This window comes from Castor canadensis, chromosome 8, assembly GCF_047511655.1.
Source record: "Castor canadensis chromosome 8, mCasCan1.hap1v2, whole genome shotgun sequence".
Classification (NCBI taxonomy): Eukaryota; Metazoa; Chordata; class Mammalia; order Rodentia; family Castoridae; genus Castor; species Castor canadensis.
The window spans coordinates 73,182,417-73,204,501 of record NC_133393.1 but is presented as its reverse complement, the minus strand read 5'-3'; the positions used below and the strand labels follow the sequence as shown (position 1 = coordinate 73,204,501).

Genomic DNA, 22,085 nt, shown 5'->3' with positions numbered 1-22,085 from the left:
AAAAAGAACTGCCCAGGTTTTATCCCTTGAGAAGCCAAATTGATATCTTTTTTTAATACTTCAAATATTAATGTTTTAAATATATGTAGGTCTCAGATAGTATTACCACAGTAGCATTACAAAGACACAGTACTTTAATAGTGAAAATCTGAATTCCCTGCTTTCTGGAGTTTTAAAAAGTAGTTTCTCATGTTTGTTTTCTGAATTTCTATTTTATACTTTTTCTTGGACTATTCAGAAGTAACTAGCAGATGTTGTGACAGTGTTTATTCTTTTTCAAATACTGTAAACATAAATATCCTAAGAACAAAGTCAAGCTCTTACAAAGCCATAATGTTATCATACCCAGTAAATATTCAGTCATATTACCTATTGATAAATGTACAGTCTGTATTCACATTTTTTCCCAAACTTCAAAAACATCTTTCACCATAGTTTTGTTTGGCTATAGTTTATGGATTTGATCAAGGATTTGGTCAGAAATCACAAATAGTAATTGGTTGTCATGTCTCTTTTGTCTCCATTATGACCTGTCTTGTGTCACTGCCTGTTCTATTTTTCATTATTTTGTGTCATGATGTTAATGTGTTTGAAAAGTCCAAGACAGTTGTCTGGTAGAAGTTTACAATCCAAATTCATCTGCCTTTTGCTATTCTCATGATTTGATTCACATTAAACATTGCTAGGTAGTATATTTTGCTTCTCTCAGATGGTGTGTGGTGTTGGCCAGGTTAAGTTTAATCACTTGGCTAAGCTAGTGTTCACCAGACCTCTTCATTGTACAGGTGCTTAATCCCTTTGAAAAATAGTAAGTTATCTGTGGAGTTACCTGACAGTCTTCCACTCATCCATTTTTGATCCTTATGTGAATGAATTGTTGTGTCGGTGGTTGCAATATACTAATAACTGAATTTATGAAGTCACATTACTGAAGAAAAGTTACCTTTCCACTCTGTCCAGTCTGGGAAAAGTATAGACACTAAGGACAGAGTGCAGGAAGGTTGATGAAAGTGAAACTGGAAGACAGATATCCAGACATCATTCGATGTCAAGATGGATGTGTGAAGCATTTTCTTTTCCTTGTGAGTGGATGTGCTGGGAATCCTATGAGAAGGAGTGTGCATGAGCTCTTGCTCTTTATTTGACAGAATTGCACTTCAAATAATAAATATTTATTGATGCAGATGAGGAAAAACTAAGTAAATTGTCAATCTCATTTTCTCCTGCAATAGAATTCTGTGGTAATGAGATTTTCTTTTAAAAGCCACAATCTGAAAAGATATCTCAATGCCTTGGAAGTCGTTCTTTATCAAGCATATTACATGGGAATAAAAAGAACATTAAAACTGTGAAATTCCTTTCAAAGGTGGGAAAATTGTTCAATGGGGGACTTCTTGATCTAGGCTAATAATCATTTGAGGTATTTATCCTGAGGCTTTTCTACCAACCCTGATGATGACAGGCTCACTCAGGGAGTGTTATCTGATGAGATTTTATTTCACTTCTGAAAGCAGAGCATTGTTCTTTCTGTTGGGTTCTAGGGCTAACAGGAAAAGACTGATTCAAAGGAGTGCAATATAAAACCTGCACATCGTCTTGAAATTAGATTTTGTCCCGCGTGCTGCATAAATTCTTTTGTGTGCAGTTCATAATGAGAAAACATTGTGAAACAACTCCTAAGTAAAGCAACTATTCTGTGATATTGGACAGAGACCTTTAGCATTCTGTAGGAATTCATGCACCATTTGCTTCATTTTTCTTTTCACTGTTTTTTAGTAGGACTTTAGGTGTCATGTTATTCTCGTGGTCAGGTAGCCTTGCACCTGTGCATGGCTCTTGAGCCTTGAATATTTATACATCCTGTTGTTTAGGTCTAGAAAAAAGATGCTTGCCCATGTTTTGGTGGTATGGTTCTATCATACATTTCCTGCCCGCCACCCCCACCCCCAACACACACTGCTTTTGTTGGGATTCTGCTGAGTAAGAAAGTGGCCCAGCACCAGTGGTCTGTAATATGTTCACATTGCCTAATTTCTCTATTGTGTTTGCAGAGAGCTCTATACCCCCAATGTTTTCTTAATGAATTCTCACTCTGTAGTCTGGCATAGGGATTGTAGAAAATGACTATTTAAGTCAATACCTGCTTATTACAAACAGCTGGGCTTGATGGGCTTCAATGTTTAGCTATTCACTTGAAGGAATGATTTTAGTTTTCAGTCTTGAGTGCTATTAAATCCCAAAATGTATTGGTTAATGAGATTAGCATTTCCCTGGCAATTACTATAATTCTACAAGAGTCTTGAGGTTTAACAGCAAAGCTATTATCTTTCAGCGACCACTTCCAGTTGACCAATACTTTTGACACCTGCAATGGCCTACCCCAGCCCCTACCCCACAAAGCAGATGACTTGGTCATAGTTTGACATGCAGCTAATAGTTGGATATTTGAGACTAAAATGAGTGTGGAAGTACTGAAATATTTCATTTTAAAAAATACTTTGTATTACTTTCTACTAGGTGGCATATCATAAACCTCAAAGGATACTTAACATTTATTGTAAGGGCCTGCAAAGTACATCACTTAGGGAAGGTTCATATACATCAGCCAGGTTTATAAAGACACTGAAAATAATCACAAATGTTTCAGGAACCTTAACAAAGAACTGGACCTCTCATTCCATGTAGACATCTTCTTAAATTATTTTAAATTGATACATGATAGTGCATGTAGTTATGGGGTATAATGAGATAATTTGATACATGTATATAATGTGCAGTGATTAAAATGGAGTAATTAACATTTGTATGTCCTTAAACATCTATCACTTCTTTGTATTAGGAGCCTTTGAACTCCCCTCTTCTGGGAAGGAGTTTTGAAGTGAGGCTATGTGGAAAGTCTGGCTGTGAAGAGCTTCAGCCTGTGGTCTTGACAAAATACTGTATCCCTCCCTTCAATTGTCTTTCCTGAAACATATATCCACATTCTCTCTCATGCCCTGGTCTCACACCTCACCCGAATATCCAGCAGCCCAAAGTCTTCACTTTACATTAACCACACTTGTAACTCAAGGACCCTCATATAACCTTGTGACAATTAGCCTCTCCATTGCTGAATCGATTGCTCTTTCTTTTTTTTTATTTTTCCCCATAACTTTGGCAATAAATGATGTGAGATTACTTTGTCATGGCTCAGAAAACTATATTTTGCCTAAGGAAATGGAAACCCAAAGAAGACTCAGAGATGGAAGCATTAGTGATACCTTTTAGACACAAGTCTAATGTTGGGATCTGGAAACACAGAGACAATTATGAAGTTCTGCTCTAGGACTACAGGAAACAAAGGAGTTATATAAATGAAGGCAAGAGAGACACATTCAATCACTCACTCTTTTAAGCTTATTGTGGAGATACGGCAGAGAGTAACAAAGCAAAGTCCTTGTTTTCACATGTGCACAGTTGTAGGGAAACATCAACATTCTAACTGAGGAGAAAGAAGACTGAAATAAAGTTCTAGGAAGTACACCATCTGTCTGTTACAATGCAGTCACTGACAAACTTAAACAGGAAAGTGACTTTGGAAAAATGATTCTAGCTGTGTTGTAGAAAATAGAGAAAGCACAGGTCAAGAGAGAGACAGGAAGACAATGTAGAATGTTCTGGTGATGGAAGATGAATGTAATAACACAAAGTGAGGTAAATGGATCCTCCTTCAACTGGCTTTGAGAGAAAAATAGGTGATAGAAACTTCAGGACTTGAAGAACAGCTGAATGTGTATTATTTGGAAGAAGGAAGAGTTCAGAGGTCTGTACCACAATAATGTAATAAGCACTAATGGGGGATGGGACTGTGCTCCAACCAGTCAATTATGGCCAGAATGGTGAAGTTTGAGCAGTTCTGCTACTGTGTGATACCACATTCTCTGGGAGGCTTGGGTTGGATGTTCACAGGAATTCTAGGCAGAAAGACAGCCTAAAAAAATTGAGAGTAATGTTAGATTATAGGATGTGTGGAGGGGCATGATGAGGTCAGCGTGGTATGCTGGGTCAGGTCAAGAGACATATTGTAAACTGAAATGGATTTGGACTTTAATCCATAGTCGCTGGGTTTTCTTAGGGGATGTAGAGAAGAGAAATCACTCGATGATGTGTGTTTTATGCAAGTCATTCTGACTATTCTTTGGAAGATAGGATGAGGAAGAAGCCTTTAGGATATTGTTGTAATGATGTGAGACATAATAAAGAACTAAATAAACCCTTGTAATGATGGAGGCAGGGATGAAGAGGAGGAAATAGATACAAGAGATTTCAGGGAAAGCAAAATGCCAAAACTCAGTCAAGAGAAGTTTGAATCAAAGCTAATGCCCTTGTTTATTGTTTGGAGAATAGCCTGAATGGTGATACCACTGATGAGTTAGCAAATGCAAATGCAAGATTTGAAAGATGTTTGATTTCATGTTGAACACACTGATTGTAAGGTGTGCATAAGGACATTCAAGTGTAAACGTCCACTAGTACCCCATGTGTATCTCTCCCACAACCCTTAACAGTCTTGTGTTTACATGGCATTTTCTCCTAAGAAAGTAGACACTTGAGCCCAAAGATTGAGTCCTCTTTTTTTCTATTTGATAAGTTAGAAAAGTGTCTTCAAATTATATGCCCTAAGTATTTGTAGAAGGAAGGAAGAGGGGAAAGGGATAAGGAAATTGAGGTTGAGGAAAGAAAGCTGTTTGAGAGTAGACTCATCTGCTTTTCTGAATGGGCTCTGAAGGACACTCAGAATGGTGGTAAAAGCTGATGGAGGACTGTTAAGCAAACCTATGGGTGAATGAGGAGGATGAGTATGCACTGGGAGGTGACAAGAAAACAACAACAGGGAGAGTCTGAGCAGGAAGGGTAAGTATGACCTTCCTCAAAGAAGTTGACATTTAGAGGAAATTTAATGATGGCTGCAAAAGAATTCAGGGAACACAGTGCAGTGAGTTGAGAGAGACTTGGTTCAATAGGATCTGAGGAAAATATTTGGTAAATATTGCTTCATTGTGGAAAACAATTCAAAGTTAATTGACTCAGACAAGTCTTCTTAGATTTTTAGGAGAAAGACCAGTGGCAATAACAATTATTATGAAATGCTTGCATTTATCATGAATTAATTATCTCTCTCAACCCCATGAGGTAAATATCATCATCACCCCAATATTTTGAATGAGGAAAGGTAGGCTTGAAGTGGGCTAGTAGCATCCCACACTTCAAACTCCTCCTAAAGGGGCCCCCTATTATAGCCAATGTGCCAGAATCCACCAGCACAATAAATCATGTTATAACAAACAATGCGTGAGAACCAAGTGGGTGCAGTGTGAACATCAGATCTGCCCAATAACCACTGCCACTTGCACACTTCTGGATGTTCAACCCAAAGCGTCCAGCCATGATGGGAGGTGATGGATTGTACTGGTGTCTTCTGGAAGATGTGACTTAATGATAAAATAGGTTAAAATGTATGAATAAATACACAATATGGAATAAAATATATCAAGAGGTAAGGAGAGAGTAAAAGAATACCTTCCATTTTGAAAGCATACTGCCTAAAATTTCCCTGGAGTGAGTTTCAGTTTTCTAGATATATTAAACATGAGTCAAGATACACTAGAAAGAGAATAGGTGGATAACAAAAACATTTGTTGATTGGTAAACATATAAACTTACAGGGATTGTGGAAAAGGTTTATAAAAATGTATAAAAATCTGGGGATGAAGTGGGTCCTGAGTCAAGATATTCTCGAGACATGATTGTATTGCTTCTAAAAGGGTGACTCTGCAGTGTCTTTTGGTACCATCTCATCTGGTCCTTGTCAGCGTGCTCTCTCCTCTTCTGGAGGGAGGCAAGGACATGCTGCCTCAGCCAGCGGAAGGTCCTCCTGAGGTTCAGACAGGATGCAGTGTGTGTGTCAGAGAGAGAGTCCTCTGGCTGCTCAACACAAATTGATGAGGTCGCTGTGGTGCTCCTGCTGTTGTTCTCAGTTGCCTGGCTTATTTCCTGCCCAGAAAAGGTGGATGAGATAGATACAAGTCCTGTTGGCAGTCATGGAATCAATATCTACTCATTTATGGACCTCAAATCACCAAAAATAGCCCAATTCTAAACACAAAGTTACAATTCTCATTAATAGTTACACACTTTTGTAATAACATTATTAGTAGTGCTTCTTGTTCCTACCCTTTTCTCCCACCTTAGTGGTTCTCTTTACTTTCCCTACAACTCTACCCCAACTCCTCTTGGCTGTCATCCTTCTCCTACTGCTAGTCATGTCAGACACCTCATACCTCCCTGCTTCGCACACCAGGTAGGGAAACTCCACTGCCCAGCCTGGTCCTCTTACTAGGCTGTCCCTTTCATTCTTGTGAGGCATCACTGTACTCACCACAGCAAGCTGATGTTCCTTAGACTGAGGAGGAATCTCTGGGAACTGAATGACTTCTGCATTTTCTGGTGGTTTGCACTTGGGTAAAACTTGACAAGCATCATGTTCTTTGTGGTTGATCTGAATCATATGAGTTGGGGAGCTGGTGGACAGCTGGAAATCTTTTTCCTGACGAGATTCAGGGAACAAGGAGTCATCATTCTTGTCATCATTCTGATCATCTAGAAATGTCTCAGGCTTTTGTGTTAGATCATCCAATTTGCAAGGAGTCAGTTTTTGCTCTTGTGGCCACTTGTCCATCCAGTGGTGGTTTCTATTTAGATTCCAGTTAGCTGTTGGGTCTGCCTGCTCAAGCCCTATATCAATATCCCAGGCTAGGGTGATGCTTAGTTTGCAAAACTGCCCTGGGTCATCCTCAATCTGATCTCATCTCTTGACGAGTCTCTTGATACTCTTAGTCCACCCTTTCCCTTGGAAAGGAGGGAGGAAGTGAACTGGTGAATCCATAGAAGTTGTGTCTTCATAGGAGGTTGGGTCCTCATAAGAAATAGGGTCATCATAGGGGAAGTAGCCCACAGAGAGACTCAGGTTAGATTTGGATTCCTACACATCGTCATCCTCTGTGTCAGTGTAGTCGCTGCTGGAGGGTGAGGTTGTCATGGCTCTCAAGGGCTCCTATCTAACATCTCACTTGACTCGGAACTTCAAAAGAAAAAATGGATAGTGAGGAGAAGAGAGGCAAGTCCTTAAGTGACAATATGATCCATGCCCTTTTCTATTTGGAACTCTCCCATTCAGATAGAAGTTTGTCCTAGGTTTGTACTTTCCATTGAAAGTCAGAAGAGGTAGTTCTCTCTCCTTGAAAACTGATTTAATTATACAATAACCTTCTACTGAGCATCTGCATCTGACATCTCTCACCATTCGAAAGAATTTAAATAAAAGCAAACTGTAAGTGCATACAATTTAAAAGATACATGAAAGTGTGAAGATGAAAATAAATATATCTAAGATCCAACCATCTAGTGATGATAACCATCATTAAGAGAGATTGGTGGATTTCTTTATGAGCTTTCCTTTTCTTTATACACACACACACACACACACACACACATATATATATATATATATATATATGTTGGTATGTGTACATATATATAATACTCATGTATGTTGGAATCACATCAAGAGGAAATAAGGTTGTTAAATTTTATGGCACAGCCTTCTATACACACAATCGGATGTACACACAGTCATTCTCAAGTTCTTAACTACTTAGGTATTTACCTAAGTAAATAGCCATTATGTTAGGTGATTAATGATGATTAGATTATTAAGACCATTCATTAGGTGTAAGTCTGTAGTTACAGCCCTGTCCATAAATCTCTGTATATCATTATATTCCTATACATCATAACAATCTTTCAGAGATCACTAGTATTTAAAGTCTTATGATAGTTAATATGAAAATGTGTTCCAGAAAGTTTACAGTCATTTAAATGTCCACCCTTCCACAATCTAAGGTATATTTAGCTCAGCTTTTATATGAAACCCCAGTAAGAGGAACACAGATACACACAACACACCACACAAACAACATAGACTCTGTCATGTGCTGTTCTGATGGCTGCCTACCCAAGAGAAGGCAACAGGATGTTAGAAATTCTTCAGGTCCAAGTCTCAGTGGCTATAAGTCCAACTGCTCAAAGTCTGTGTTCTGTGACAGTTGGTTACCACGGCAACAGAGGGACCAACTTATAGCAAGAAAGGGATAGGAAGCCATAGAATTCATCCCCTTGCTTCCAAAATAATGTTCTATACACATAATAAGGCAGGTTGAAGAGGGTCCCTTTTGAGGGCATAAGGACAAATGCCATGCTTATTACTTCCCTCTTGTCATGTGAGTGTCTAAGATGGTGTCTGCCCTTGGGGAGTGCAGCGCCTATTTGGTAGAATAATAATCTTAAGTACTCTGTTATGGGGCAGGGTGGTCAGTGAAGCAAAAAGCATTTGAGGATAAGGGGATGAAGGGCAACGAGGGGCAACTTGTGCAGCCAGGCTCGTAGTGGAGTTGGGGCACCAGGAAGACCTCTTGGTTCCCTTGTCTCAAAATTGCAGGTGGCCGTTCTTGGGACTTCTTAGCCTCCACAACTCCATGAGCTGATTCTTTACAATTAATCTTTTTCTGTATAAAACTCCTATTAGTTCTGTTTCTCTAGAGAATCCATACTACTTTTTTCAGATTTTGAAATAATTTGGTGGAGCATGCCAGCACTTGGGAGGCTGAAGCAGAAAGGTCACAAATTTGAAGCCAGTATGGGTCACATAGTGATACCCTGTCTCAAATAATAATAAATAAAATATGACTGATGCACAATTGTGTAAAGAAAAAAAAGGTAGCCCAGGTGAGACCACAGAATCATGAGAAAGAATAAAAGGTGTTTGTGAGGTTTGTTAAGCATCTATGGCTCACAGGAACTGGCTGCCAGAAGCCAGTGATAAATTGCAGAGTGAAAACGCTTCTTTAGCACAATAATATTCACAGTATAATGCCATTTAGTTAAGACCATGTGTTTAAAATGTTATGCATTTCTGTGCATCTCAATGTGTAAGAGTTAGATCCTGGGTGGGGGTGGGGAGGGTTTGAGGTGTTGCTGGGATTGGTGGAGTGCTTGCCTAGCATGCCTGAGGCCCTGGGTTTGATCTTCAGGACCACACACACAACAAATTGTTTAGTTACTTAGCCCCATTTGAGGTGATCAGCAACCACTGAACTAGTGACTACTTTATTAGACAGGGCAGAAAAGCACTCCTATCATCAGCGAGAGACCTCATAGACAGACCTGCTCTAGAATGTCCCTGTGTTCTTCCCTTTGGTGCATTTGGACGGCACTTTGAAGGAAAGGAAGTTTCACTAGATGCTGAGGGAACCCTTTATCAATATTTGGCTAACTTTCCTATTAGGATGAGATGACAAAATTTCCTCTAAAGTATCTAGAAACAAGACTTGTTGGAATCTTCATCCAAAGGCATCATTCTTTTTTTTTTTCATTTTTCTTTTATTATTCATATGTGTATACAAGGCTTGGTTCATTTCTCCCCCCTGCCCCCACCCCCTTCCTTACCACCCACTCCGCCCCTTCCCTCTCCCCCCCTCTCAATACCCAGCAGAAACTATTTTGCCCTTATTTCTAATTTTGTTGTAGAGAGAGTATAAGCCATAATAGGAAGGAACAAGGGTTTTTGCTGGTTGAGATAAGGATAGCTATACAGGGCATTGACTCACATTGATTTCCTGTGCGTGGGTGTTACCTTCTAGGTTAATTCTTTTTTATCTAACCTTTTCTCTAGTTCCTGGTTCCCTTTTCCTATTGGCCTCAGTTGCTTTTAAGGTATCTGCTTTAGTTTCTCTGCGTTAAGGGCAACAAATGCTAGCTAGTTTTTTAGGTGTCTTACCTATCCTCACCCCTTCCTTGTGTGCTCTCGCTTTTATCATGTGCTCACAGTCCAATCCCCTTGTTGTGTTTGCCCTTGATCTAATGTCCACATATGAGGGAGAACATATGATTTTTGGTCTTTTGGGCCAGGCTAACCTCACTCAGAATAATGTTCTCCAATTCCATCCATTTACCAGTGAATGATAACATTTCGTTCTTCTTCATGGCTGCATAAAATTCCATTGTGTATAGATACCACATTTTCTTAATCCATTCGTCAGTGCTGGGGCATCTTGGCTGTTTCCATAACTTGGCTATTGTGAATAGTGCCGCAATAAACATGGATGTGTAGGTGTCTCTGGAGTAACAGTCTTTTGGGTATATCCCAAAGAGTGGTATTGCTGGATCAAATGGTAGATCGATGTCCAGCTTTTTAAGTAGCCTCCAAATTTTTTTCCAGAGTGGTTGTACTAGTCTACATTCCCACCAACAGTGTAAGAGGGTTCCTTTTTCCCCGCATCCTCACCAACACCTGTTGTTGGTGGTGTTGCTGATGATGGCTATTCTAACAGGGGTGAGGTGGAATCTTAGCGTGGTTTTAATTTGCATTTCCTTTATTGCTAGAGATGGTGAGCATTTTTTCATGTGTTTTCTGGCCATTTGAATTTCTTCTTTTGAGAAAGTTCTGTTTAGTTCACTTGCCCATTTCTTTATTGGTTCATTAGTCTTGGGAGAATTTAGTTTTTTAAGTTCCCTGTATATTCTGGTTATCAGTCCTCTGTCTGATGTATAGTTGGCAAATATTTTCTCCCACTCTGTGGGTGTTCTCTTCAGTTTAGAGACCATTTCTTTTGATGAACAGAAGCTTTTTAGTTTTATGAGGTCCCATTTATCTATGCTATCTCTTAGTTGCTGTGCTGCTGGGGTTTCATTGAGAAAGTTCTTACCTATACCTACTAACTCCAGAGTATTTCCTACTCTTTCCTGTATCAACTTAAGAGTTTGGGGTCTGATATTAAGATCCTTGATCCATTTTGAGTTAATGTTGGTATAGGGTGATATACATGGATCTAGTTTCAGTTTTTTGCAGACTGCTAACCAGTTTTCCCAGCAGTTTTTGTTGAAGAGGCTGCTATTTCTCCATCGTGTATTTTTAGCTCCTTTGTCAAAGATAAGTTGGTTATAGTTGTGTGGCTTCATATCTGGGTCCTCTATTCTGTTCCACTGGTCTTCATGTCTGTTTTTGTGCCAGTACCATGCTGTTTTTATTGTTAATGGTTTGTAATATAGTTTGAAGTCAGGTATTGTGATACCTCCTGCATTGTTCTTTTGACTGAGTATTGCCTTGGCTATTCGTGGCCTCTTGTGTTTCCATATAAATTTCACAGTAGATTTTTCAATCTCTTTAATGAATGTCATTGGAATTTTGATGGGAATTGCATTAAACCTGTAGATTACTTTAGGGAGTATCGACATTTTTACTATGTTGATTCTACCAATCCATGAGCATGGGAGATCTCTCCACTTTCTATAGTCTTCCTCAATCTCTTTCTTCAGAAGTGTATAGTTTTCCTTGTAGAGGTCTTTCACATCTTTTGTTAGGTTTACACCTAGGTATTTGATTTTGTTTGAGGCTATTGTAAATGGAATTGTTTTCATACATTCTTTTTCCGTTTGCTCATTGTTAGTGTATAGAAATGCTAATGATTTTTCTATGTTGATTTTATATCCTGCTACCTTGCTATAGCTATTGATGATGTCTAGAAGCTTCTGAGTAGAGTTTTTTGGGTCTTTAAGGTATAGGATCATGTCATCTGCAAATAGGGATATTTTGACAGTTTCTTTACCTATTTGTATTCCTTTTATTCCTTCTTCTTACCTAATTGCTCTGGCTAGGAATTCCAGTACTATGTTGAATAGTAGTGGAGATAGTGGGCATCCTTGTCTTGTTCCTGATTTTAGAGGGAATGGTTTCAGTTTTTCTCCGTTAAGTATAATGCTGGCTGTAGGTTTGTCATATATAGCTTTTATAATGTTGAGGTACTTTCCTTCTATTCCTAGTTTTCTTAGAGCTTTTATCATGAAATGATGTTGGATCTTATCAAAGGCTTTTTCTGCATCTATTGAGATGATCAAGTGGTTTTTGTCTTTGCTTCTGTTAATGTGGTTTATTACGTTTATTGATTTTCGTATGTTGAACCACCCCTGCATCCCTGGGATGAAGCCTACTTGGTCGTGGTGAATAATCTTTTTGATGTGTTGCTGAATTCGGTTTGCCATTATTTTGTTGAGGATTTTTGCATCAATGTTCATTAAGGAGATTGGCCTATAGTTCTCCTTTTTGGAGGTGTCTTTGAAAGGCATCATTCTTTACCCCTATCTTTATTGAGGTGTGATTGATGAATAAAAAATGTATATATTTAAAGTGCACAATGTCATTTGGTATACATATTTACTATTGTGACATGTGTGTGGGGTGTGACAATACTTAAGGTTTTCCTTAGCAAAATTCAAGTATATAACAGAATGTTATTAACTATAGTCACCATGCTGTAATTCAACTTCCAGAACTTATGGTCTGAGGGCAGCACTTCCAAAGGTTTAGACCACTGGACTGTCAGAATCTTAATTCCATTTTGTACTATTGTGGGAATGTCTGTATAATACTCATAGCCCATGGTGAACATGAATGCCATTTTATCAATGAAAATAAGTTGCTACAGACATTATGCTAAATAATAACCCTCCGGTGTTCATCAGAGGGAAACACACTATGGCTGACTTGGTTTTCTATTTACTTGAGCTTCTGATTAGTCAGTTTTGAATGCTTACTACTCTAGACCATAGATTTAAAAATAATTATCACCCCCATATCACAACAACCCATACTTTGAAAGTTCACAGACAATGTAATCCTATGTGTATAAATTGTCTCATTCAGGCTTTAGAATGACTCTTTCCAGTAGGCATTGAAGGTATTGAACTCATTTTAAGCTTGTTTGATTGAATCCCCAATGTCTTGTGCCCAGTCTGGTGAATGATAGTGTCAGATGCTGAATTGATGTGTCAGTTTCTAAGGTGAGAACTAAATGCAAATCATTTTTAATAGTTATCAAGTATATGGCTTTATATTTCCTACCATCAGATTCTAATTTTCAGGCCAAGTCTGATAGTGCCTCATGTAATACTGGCAATCTATTTGACTCTTCTAGTTCAATGCCAGAATACTTTCTGTACTTTTGCATTTAAAAAAATTCAATGACTCTGTGCCTATCATGTTCTAGTCCCTGTATCCTGACACTTATAGCAGAACTTTTAATCTTTGTGGAATCTGTATAATAGAGAGATTATGTCTTCTTTGCAGGGTTTTTAGGATTATTAGAGACTGTACTTATGGGATCCTCCATAAGTGGTCAATATCATTGCATAATTGAGGAAAACAACTGCTTCTTCTGTCTTGTAATGGGACCACACCTCTGGAGAAATGTTTTTGTTTTATTCTAAAATTCCACATGTAGACTAGTTTTCAACCCTGATTGCATATCAAAATCCTGTGTATTAAATAGTTATATTTCAATTTTTGTGATTACTTGACTGTCATCTCCACACAGGGAAGGTGGATCCATGTTCTTGTAGAACATGGTACCTGAGCGTGGAATTCCTGCACCACTATAGCAGTTGAAGTTACGAACCAGAGTTAGCTTCCTTTCCCAATATACCAAGAGCATGAGTGCCACACTGGAGACTTTTCATTTCTAGTGCACTCTGCCTTCAGAGAGGAAATGCCCAGAAAGAATCCTTTGGAAGCTAGGTCTGGTAAAATGTGTAATCTAATTTGGTTGTTCAGAATTCAGAGAGAAATTGTTGGAAGCCAACACCATTCTAAATTGGGTAGAGACAATCTCCTTGGTGGATATTATATGCCAGTGTGAAATGTTGTGGGACAGTGTTGAGGATCCTTGCCTTCACAGGCCAGAGAACTGTCTTGTGAGGCAGCTGATTGACTTGTGAGCCAAAGCAGGTACATGAAGTAGGATTTATTAGAAAGAAAGGAAAGGCTATAGCTACAGCAGTGCAGTGGAGCCTGGAAACCAGTGGCTCCTTATTCAGGTGAAGGGTGGGGATTTTTATGGATGCTTTAACTCTGGGTTAGGGTCTCAGTTAGGTGGTTTTTTTCTATTGACTGTGGATTCATGGGCTCTCTTAGATGAACTTGTCTGTTTGCCCCTTATTGGAGAGTAGGAAATAACCTTAAGGATATTCTGTTTATCAGCCTCGTGGCAGATTTATGAGACACTGTATCTCCTCCTCAGGGTTCAGGAATGCAGGTTTACAACTCCTTCTCATGGTGTGGGGCTAATAGTGCTCTCCATGGGGGATGGGATACCCACTCATCTGTCCTTTAGTTTCCCAAATCCAACAAGTTCTTCCCTCTGAGACAAGTACCCAGCTGCTATTGGGGAGAGGGGCAATGACTTGTCTAACTACTTCATGCTGGCAATGGGCGATAAGGGTATGGGTGGTGGCACTTGTCTCAGAAGTTGACCCATGTAGTCTCCAGAGGCCCCTGATAGAACTGGATGCAGGGCTCATGTGTAGGCAGAGGTGAGTATTCCTTGACTAAGAGCTGGAATTTGATCTGTTGGACCTGTTGAGATATGAATCTGGAGAGAGCATTTATTATATAAGGCCCAAATAAGAGTATTAGAAGGAGCATAAAACAGGGGCCAGCCATAGGTAGTGCCCAAGGAGCCCAGCTCCATATGCTGCTCCAGAAGGACCACAAATTGACTATCTCTTGTCTCCTTTTTATAATGCATTCTTGTAACTGTTGGGCCATGTCTTTTACCACCCCAGATTTGTTAGTATAAAAGCAACATTCCTCATCTAGGAAAAGGCACATTCCACCCTTCTCAGCATTAAAAGGTCAAGTGCACTTGACCTTGGAGCACTACTGACACAAGTGAATCTACCTTGTCTTGTAAAGCCTCTATGGACTGTGTGATCCATTCTTTGTCATTAGTAAATTCTCTTGAAAGCTTTTGATAGGTAAAGACTGATGAGGAGATGTCCCCCCAATGCCAGTACCTATTCCAGCTGTGATCCCCATAGCTACCAGTAGGGGAATGATTTGAATAGCTCTCTTTGATCAAGTATAGGCCTTTAGAGGAATAAGAAGGGACTGGCTACCAGAGACAACATCAATTTGTGGGGTTAGAAGAGCCTTAGTACAGATTCTCTTCCATGCGGGAGGTAGGCAAGTGTAGGTGGCAGTTCTGCAAACAAAATAAATTCTAGGAGAAAACAAACACTTAGTGTCATTTGTTGACTTTGTGATATTGATGCAAAGGCTCTTGGAGATTTCCCCCAGTGGAATTGACCCCTGTAAACTTTGGAAGCACTGGGGATCAGGATGGGTTAGTTTTATATTGGTAATATTAGGTCTTGTTAGGGGACGGTTTAATTTATTACCTGGTGAGACCTCAAGTGAGGCCATGGGGTTGTCAATACCTGTGGAGGACTTGTAGAGAGACAAAGCCAGAAATCCTCAGCCAAAGTGGGGTTTGTAGAGTTTAAAAGATGATGGATCAGGTTGAGTAACCTGTACAGCTGGGGATCTGGATTTATGGATGGTTGAGGCTGCTGGGGTTTTATTGTTTTTCTGGGAGAGGGAGTGGAAAGTGGGAGTCTCCATTGTACATAGTTTACATGATCCTCATGTGACATATCAGCCAGCATTTCAACTTTTGTTTTAATAGTTTCTCTCTCTCTCTCTCTTTTTTTTTAAAATTTTTTGCCTTTGTCCCCTCTTGTGGCCAACAGACCCACTGCCCTGCTCTCCCAAGGCATTGGGTGGGACCATAATGCCAACAAAGCCTGTGCCTAAGGCCTTTCCATATAGTTGTTCATTTTTTAAACAGCAGAAGTTGCTGTTGCAACTAGGCACAGCATTATAATAACTGCAATCATGGGGAGAAGGAGGGAGACCCTCAGCCAAGGTGCAGACTGTAAGAGAGAGGAGAGCACAAACAGCAGGGTACACAGGATGAGATACCCACCATGTAAGGCTATTTGTTGGGGCCATATCCACTCAGGGGGAGAAGTTGCCTACAAACTGACACTCAGAATAAGGGGGCCAGAATATAAACAGCCCACAAAAAGAGAGAAAGTGAAGACATAAGTTAAGATGTTTGAGGTGTTCCTTTTGAAAAGGTATTTGAGGTCTTCCACTGGCTCACAGTAGAACACTGGTGGAGCAGGATGTGGCTCCAGGGTGGGTGCGTCAGGCTCTGGTGTCCAACGTTTGGCTTAGGAGATGTGAATCCAGGAGTCTAGCCCAGTGACCTTAATTCCTATGGGGATTGGATAACAAGACCAGGTATGGCCCTTCCCATGGAGCTTTAGAGAGACCCCAGGGGTCTCTCTAAGAAGAAGAAAAATTTGATAAGGACTATATCTCCAGGACAAAAGGAAGCTGGGGAGAGACCTTGGGGCTCCTCTCTCCCTACTTCAGAGAGGATCTGCTGAAACTTGGCTTGATTGAGTGATATGAGAGACTAGGTTAGTTACTTTGGGATCTAAATTTAATCTTTTTGGAGAAAGGGTCTCCCATACAAGGCTTCAAAGGGAGTAAAGAGGAATTGCTCTCAAGAAGAGGGGCCTGAACATAAGGACTCCTGGCAGCCTCCTTCACTGCCACATCAGCTCTCTGGTTTCCCTTAGTGACCTGATCCTCTGATCTTTGATGTCTGGGACAGTGAATTACTGATATTTGCTTTGGAAGAAAAACTGCTTTTAAGAAGTTTAAGACTTCCCTGGAATGTTTGATAAAAGATCCTTCAGTAGTTAACAATCCTCACTCTTTCCAAAGAGCTGCATGGGCATGCAGGACCAGGAAAGCATACTTAGAGTCTGTATAGATGCTGGCAGTTTTCCCCTCAGATAGTTGCAATGCCTTGGTGAGAGCTATCAGCTCAGACAATTGGGGACTAGTGGAAGGAGGCAGAGGTCCAGCCCATAGGGTCTCAGTGAAAGAGACCACAGCTGCTCCTCCTCATCTAGTTCCCTCCTGGATGAATGAACTTTCATCTGTGAAGAGAGTGAGGTCTGGGTCTGGGATCAGCTGGTCAAGGAAGTCAGGCCTAGCTAAATAACATTCAGCTAGCACCTCCTCACAGGAATGCGTGAATGAGTGATGCTGGATTTAGGGCAGAGCACACCCAAAGGCTCATGTCTGGACATTCTAATAATTGGGCCTGGTACTTAAGTAGCTTCTAGTCCAATAACCATTGTCCTCCTTTAGCTGTTAGAAGCCTTCCTAGATCATGTGGAATATATATGGTTAAGGGTCATCCAAGAATTAATTTTTGGGCCTCTGGGATCAAGAGGCAGGTTGCCGCTAGGGCCCTTAGGCATCCAGACGACCCTTTAGCCACATATCCAGTTCTCTGCTCAAATATCCCACTGGCTGTGGAGTGGTCCCTCAGAGCTGGGTTAGTACCCCTAGGGCTGCCCCCCTTCTCATAGACAAATAGCTGGAAGTGGTCTTTGGTGGGCAAGCTCATTCCTTGGGCTGTTTGGATGCCAGTTTGAGGGCCTGAAAAGCTTTTGTGTTCTCAGGGTCCCATTCAAAAGTGATTGAGAGCCTTGCTGAGCATCTTTTAGGAGCTGGTGTAGGGGTCTGGTAAGGGCTGCATATCTAAGGATCCAGATTCTGCAAAAACCTGTAACTCCCAAGAAAGCTCTAAGCTGCTTTATGGTCTGGGGGAGTGAGTAATGGAGGATCAGGTTGATCCACTTGTGACTCAGAGAGCAAGTCTGTCCCTTTAAGACCATCCCTAGGCAGGTGACCTGAGGGAGGCATAATTGAGCATTTTCCTTGCAGACTTTGTATGCCCGAGAGGCTGGAAAGTTTAAAAGGGACTCAGTCACCCTGGAGATAAGGGGTTCTGTGGTTCTGCACAGAAGTAAGTCATCAACATATTGAAGAAGGGTGGCCTCTGGGTGGTGCCAATCTAATAGGTCTCTGGTTAGGGCCTGTCCAAAAAGATGAGGGCTGTCTCTAAACCCTTGTGGAAAAACTGTCCAAGTTAGTTGCTGTGAAAGGTTTGTGGAATCTTCAAAGGCAAACAGAGGCTGACTGTCAGGATGTAGAGGAATGCAAAAGAAAGCATCCTTTAAATCTAGACCAGAGTAATATTGGGCTTTTCAGGGTATTTAAGCCAATAGAGTATAGGGATTGGGAACAACTGGGTGGAGGGGAATGACTGCTTCATTAATGAGTTGGAGGTCTTGACCAACCTCCATTTATTTTGCTCCTTGCAGACAGCAAGAATAGGAGTATTGTAGGGGCTGGAGCAACTAATTAGTAGCCCTTATTTTTTTTTAAGGAATTTATGATAGGCAAGAGGCCTCATTGTCCCTCAGGCTTGAGGGGATACTGATTTGATGTGGAAACTGTGGGAGATCTTTGAGTTTTATTTGAATTGGGAAGGCCATTTTGGCTCACCCTACAGTCATTCCATCAGTCCACACTGTGGGATCTACTCGTTCCTGAAGAAGAGGGCAGCAGAGATAGTCCCTTCGGAGAAGTAGAATTTGAGCCTTTAGTTGAGATAGTAAATCTCATCCCAACAGGGGCACTGGAGTTCCGGGGACTATGAGGAAAGAGTGACAGAAGTGGAGGTCTCCCCAAGAGCAGGCCAGAGGCTGAGTAAAATAGTGCTCTAGGGGCTGGCCAGATATGACCTGAATGATAACCTTGTCATTGGACTGGGCACTGGGAGAGAATGGTAAGACAGAGAAATGGGCTCCACTGGCTAGGAGGAAGATGACCTTTCACTTCTCTACTATTATGGTTACCTGAGGCTCCTCAACATTGATGTTAAGAAGTGGAGCCTGGATGGGAGGCCCTGAGACCCATCAACCCATAGGAGGTGACACCCTGCCTTCCATCTGGAGATGAGGGCACTTAGACCTCCAGTGTTTACCTTTTCAGAGAGGGAAAGGTCCTAGTGGGGGCTGGGGATGTCTCCCAGGCTGTCTCCCTTTTGGGCATTCTCTGCAGAAGTGTCCCTCCTGTCCACAATGGTAGCAAGCTCAGGATGTAGGCACCCATTGGGTGGGGCACTCCTTGAGAACTACAATTAGGTCATGGTGTTTTTTTATCTTTTTCTTTCTTTTTAGTGATGTTCTGGTGATAGTATACAGACATGGCTAATTGCATTAGTTGGTCCAATGATTTTTCCCCTTCAGCCACAGACTTTTGGAGTTTTCTCCAGATATCTGGGGCTGACTGAGTTTGAAATTTATCTTGGAGGAGAACCTCTCCCACCTGTGACTCTGGGTCCACCATGGTATGCTTTTGGATAGCTTCCTTAAGGTGCTGTAGAAAGGTCAGGGGGTTTTCATCAGGGCCTTGTTGTACTACAATCACCTGGGAATAGTTTAGAGGTTTAACTTTGGCCCTTTATAGCTCTTCCACTATAAGATGGATGAAGTGGTGTTGATGCCATTCATCATCCTCATCATTTTGATCCCAATGTGGATCTGCCAAGGGGACTGCCTGTCCCCCTGTGGGCATAGGCATATTTATTTCATCAGTTCCAAGTGCCATCGGTATTGGGGCTTGTTGTAGATGGAAATTGTTTCCAACCTGAGTGGCCTAGGTTATAAACTGTCATTTTTCTAGTGAGGAAAGAGTCAGGTCCAGAAGAAGCATGATATCCTTCCAGGCCAACTCAAAGGTTTGGATCACAGAAATAAAGGCCTGGATATATTGGTCTGGGGCATCAGTATAGCTACCCAGATTCTTTTTAGTCTCTCTTAGATCTGATAATTGGAAGGTGACATGGACTTGCCCTCTTCCTACCATTGCCACCATTAAGAGGTTCCAAATATTGGGTGGCTTAGAAGGTGGGGCAGAGGGTGGAGCAGTAGAAGGAGAAGTAGGATAGGGGCCTTGTCACTGATAAGGGGCTTTTCTGGTCCTCCTTCCCCATGTTTATCCTGTGGCTTACAAAGAATGGCCAGTGTTTGAGTATCTAGATAGCAATTATGGAGCCATACTGGGTGGTCCCAGAGATAAAAGAAAAGCTGTATATAGGGGACCTCAGTCCACTTTCCCTCCCTTTTACAGAAAAGAGCTAATTGGAGTATGGTATTATAATTTAAGGAGCCCTCTGAAGGCATTTTTCTTGGTCACCCAAGGGATATTGAGGCCAGGCCTTAGTACAAAGAATGATGGGGTCTTTCTTTCTTTCTTTCTTTCTTTCTTTCTTTCTTTCTTTCTTTCTTTCTTTCTTTCTTTCTTTCTGAGATTAACAGGGTCAAGGTCCTTCCAACACTTCAGTAGACAGGCCAGCAGAGACCACTTGGGTACTGAGGCCAGAAGACTGAAAGGAGCAGGTCCCATCTAGAAGAACAATGACAACAAAAAACTGGGGCAGTTCCCCTTCCTGTTGGCATTGGGGACTGACCTGATGGGAGCAGATGTCCCTGTCTTGTGATTTCTTTCCACCGCCCATGGCCAGGACTGAAGGAAATGCAGTGACTGGTAGGACTGCGGCCACCCTTACCTATGAAGTGAAAAACCTCTAGGATTCTGCCTTTTAGCCTGATATTACCAAAAGCAGGCAGCCTTCTTAACAAAGGCTACCTCTTTAACAAAGGGATGCAGCAGCTGGAGAAGTGCCTGTAACATTAGACAAGAGAACTCAGAGGAAGTCCCAGGGCAATCACTGTGCCACAAAGAGACTAGTGTCAATATTTGGAGGAAAATTTTTCTATGCTGAGGCCAAAGGTGTGAGAAGTTTTAAATGAGAAGTCTCGAGATGCTACCAACATCTTTTTTTTTTTTTTGCTGTTTCTGGAAGGTTATGTTAATGCTTCTTGGGGGGCATAACTTTGAGATAAAAGTTGGCCCCAAGGAGTAGGCTGGTCAGGCTCAGGTGTGAAGTGGGGCTGGGAGTGGGGCTTGCACAAGGCACCACTGCCCTCCCTCACACCCGGGATGAGCAACCCTATCTGCTCAGGCTCACCCTGTAGCCTGTTGTCCCTCCTCCCCTGTATGCATGCCTGTGTGCATTTATTTTTCCTCTCATCCCTTTTTGGGGGAGTGGCAGTGGGCAGCAGTCATCGCTGTGTATGACTGGTGCCTTTGGATGTGCACGGGACCCTTTTTATGGATTGCTATAGATGTAGCCGGCATTACCATTGCACCCAGGGAGTCCAGTGGGACAGGCTGGTGTCCCTGTGCCGGCGTGCTTTGTTAGTTTTCCCTCCTCCCCTTGTGGGGATGGAGTTAGGGCATGTGTGTGGTGAGGCCTCAGCTTACTGCAGGCACCTTCACCTCTGCCAGCACCCAGCAGCCAATTTAAAGTTGGTTCAGACCAAGGGGCATGACAAACTAGGTGTGGGAGTAATGCATGTAAGTCATAAGGTACCATGGTACAAGTTTTGCATGCAAGGCTAGGGTCCCAGTAAGCACAGGAGGGGAAGGCAGACAGAGATAAGCAAGGTGGTGGGACTAGGGGAGCAAAAGTATTGCTGCTTCTGGTGGGGACAGAAAAGGCAACCTGACATCCTAGGTAAGGGAGGGGGAACAGAGCTTGGAGACAGGACACATGCCTTAGGGTTTAATGATTAATCGTGCTATCAGTGCATCCCACTAAGTGGTACTGGAACACTGTCAGCCACACAAAATCTCCACTCTCAGGTCACTGCCTCAGCAGAAGTAGGTGTTGACATGTGGGAGAAGACAAAGGTCATCAGGTGTCAAAACCAATCAGGTCTTCCCCAACGTAGCATAGGCATATGCTCAGTCTCAGCCCACAGGGAGGGAGCAGGAAACACCTCCAGAGCTGGAATCTCCATGAGGCCAAAGTTGGCTAGGAGCTGTTGGTTTGATACCATGATGGGAAAGTCCCTCAGGAGGACAGGAACAGAGAGAGACAGGGAGAAGCGCAAGGAAGTCTGCTTTTGGCTAGTCCTCAGCAGGGGGTTTCCCCAGCAGGAGCATCCAGCACGGTGCTGGAGGCCCACAGCTGCACCTTAAGCAAGCTCTTGCTGGTATGGTGCTCAAGTCATACTGACCTTGATCCAGGAGAGATGTCCCTTCGTTTGGTCACCAGATATGTTACATGCCAGTGTGAAATGTTATGGGCCAGTGTCAAGGGCCCCTGTCTTCACAGGCCAGAGAATTGGCTCATAAGGCAGCTGACTGACTTGTG

At 41.7% G+C, this 22,085-nt stretch overlaps 1 protein-coding gene across 1 annotated transcript; it reads right to left on the bottom strand.

Annotated features, from left to right (window-relative positions):
* Nucleotides 1–6,190: 6,190 nt before the first annotated feature.
* On the bottom strand, nt 6,191–7,078 carry LOC109677268 (uncharacterized protein C12orf71 homolog). Its single transcript, XM_020153343.2, is given in 1 exon segment — nt 6,191–7,078. A coding segment is annotated over 1 exon segment (888 nt).
* Nucleotides 7,079–22,085: the final 15,007 nt, after the last annotated feature.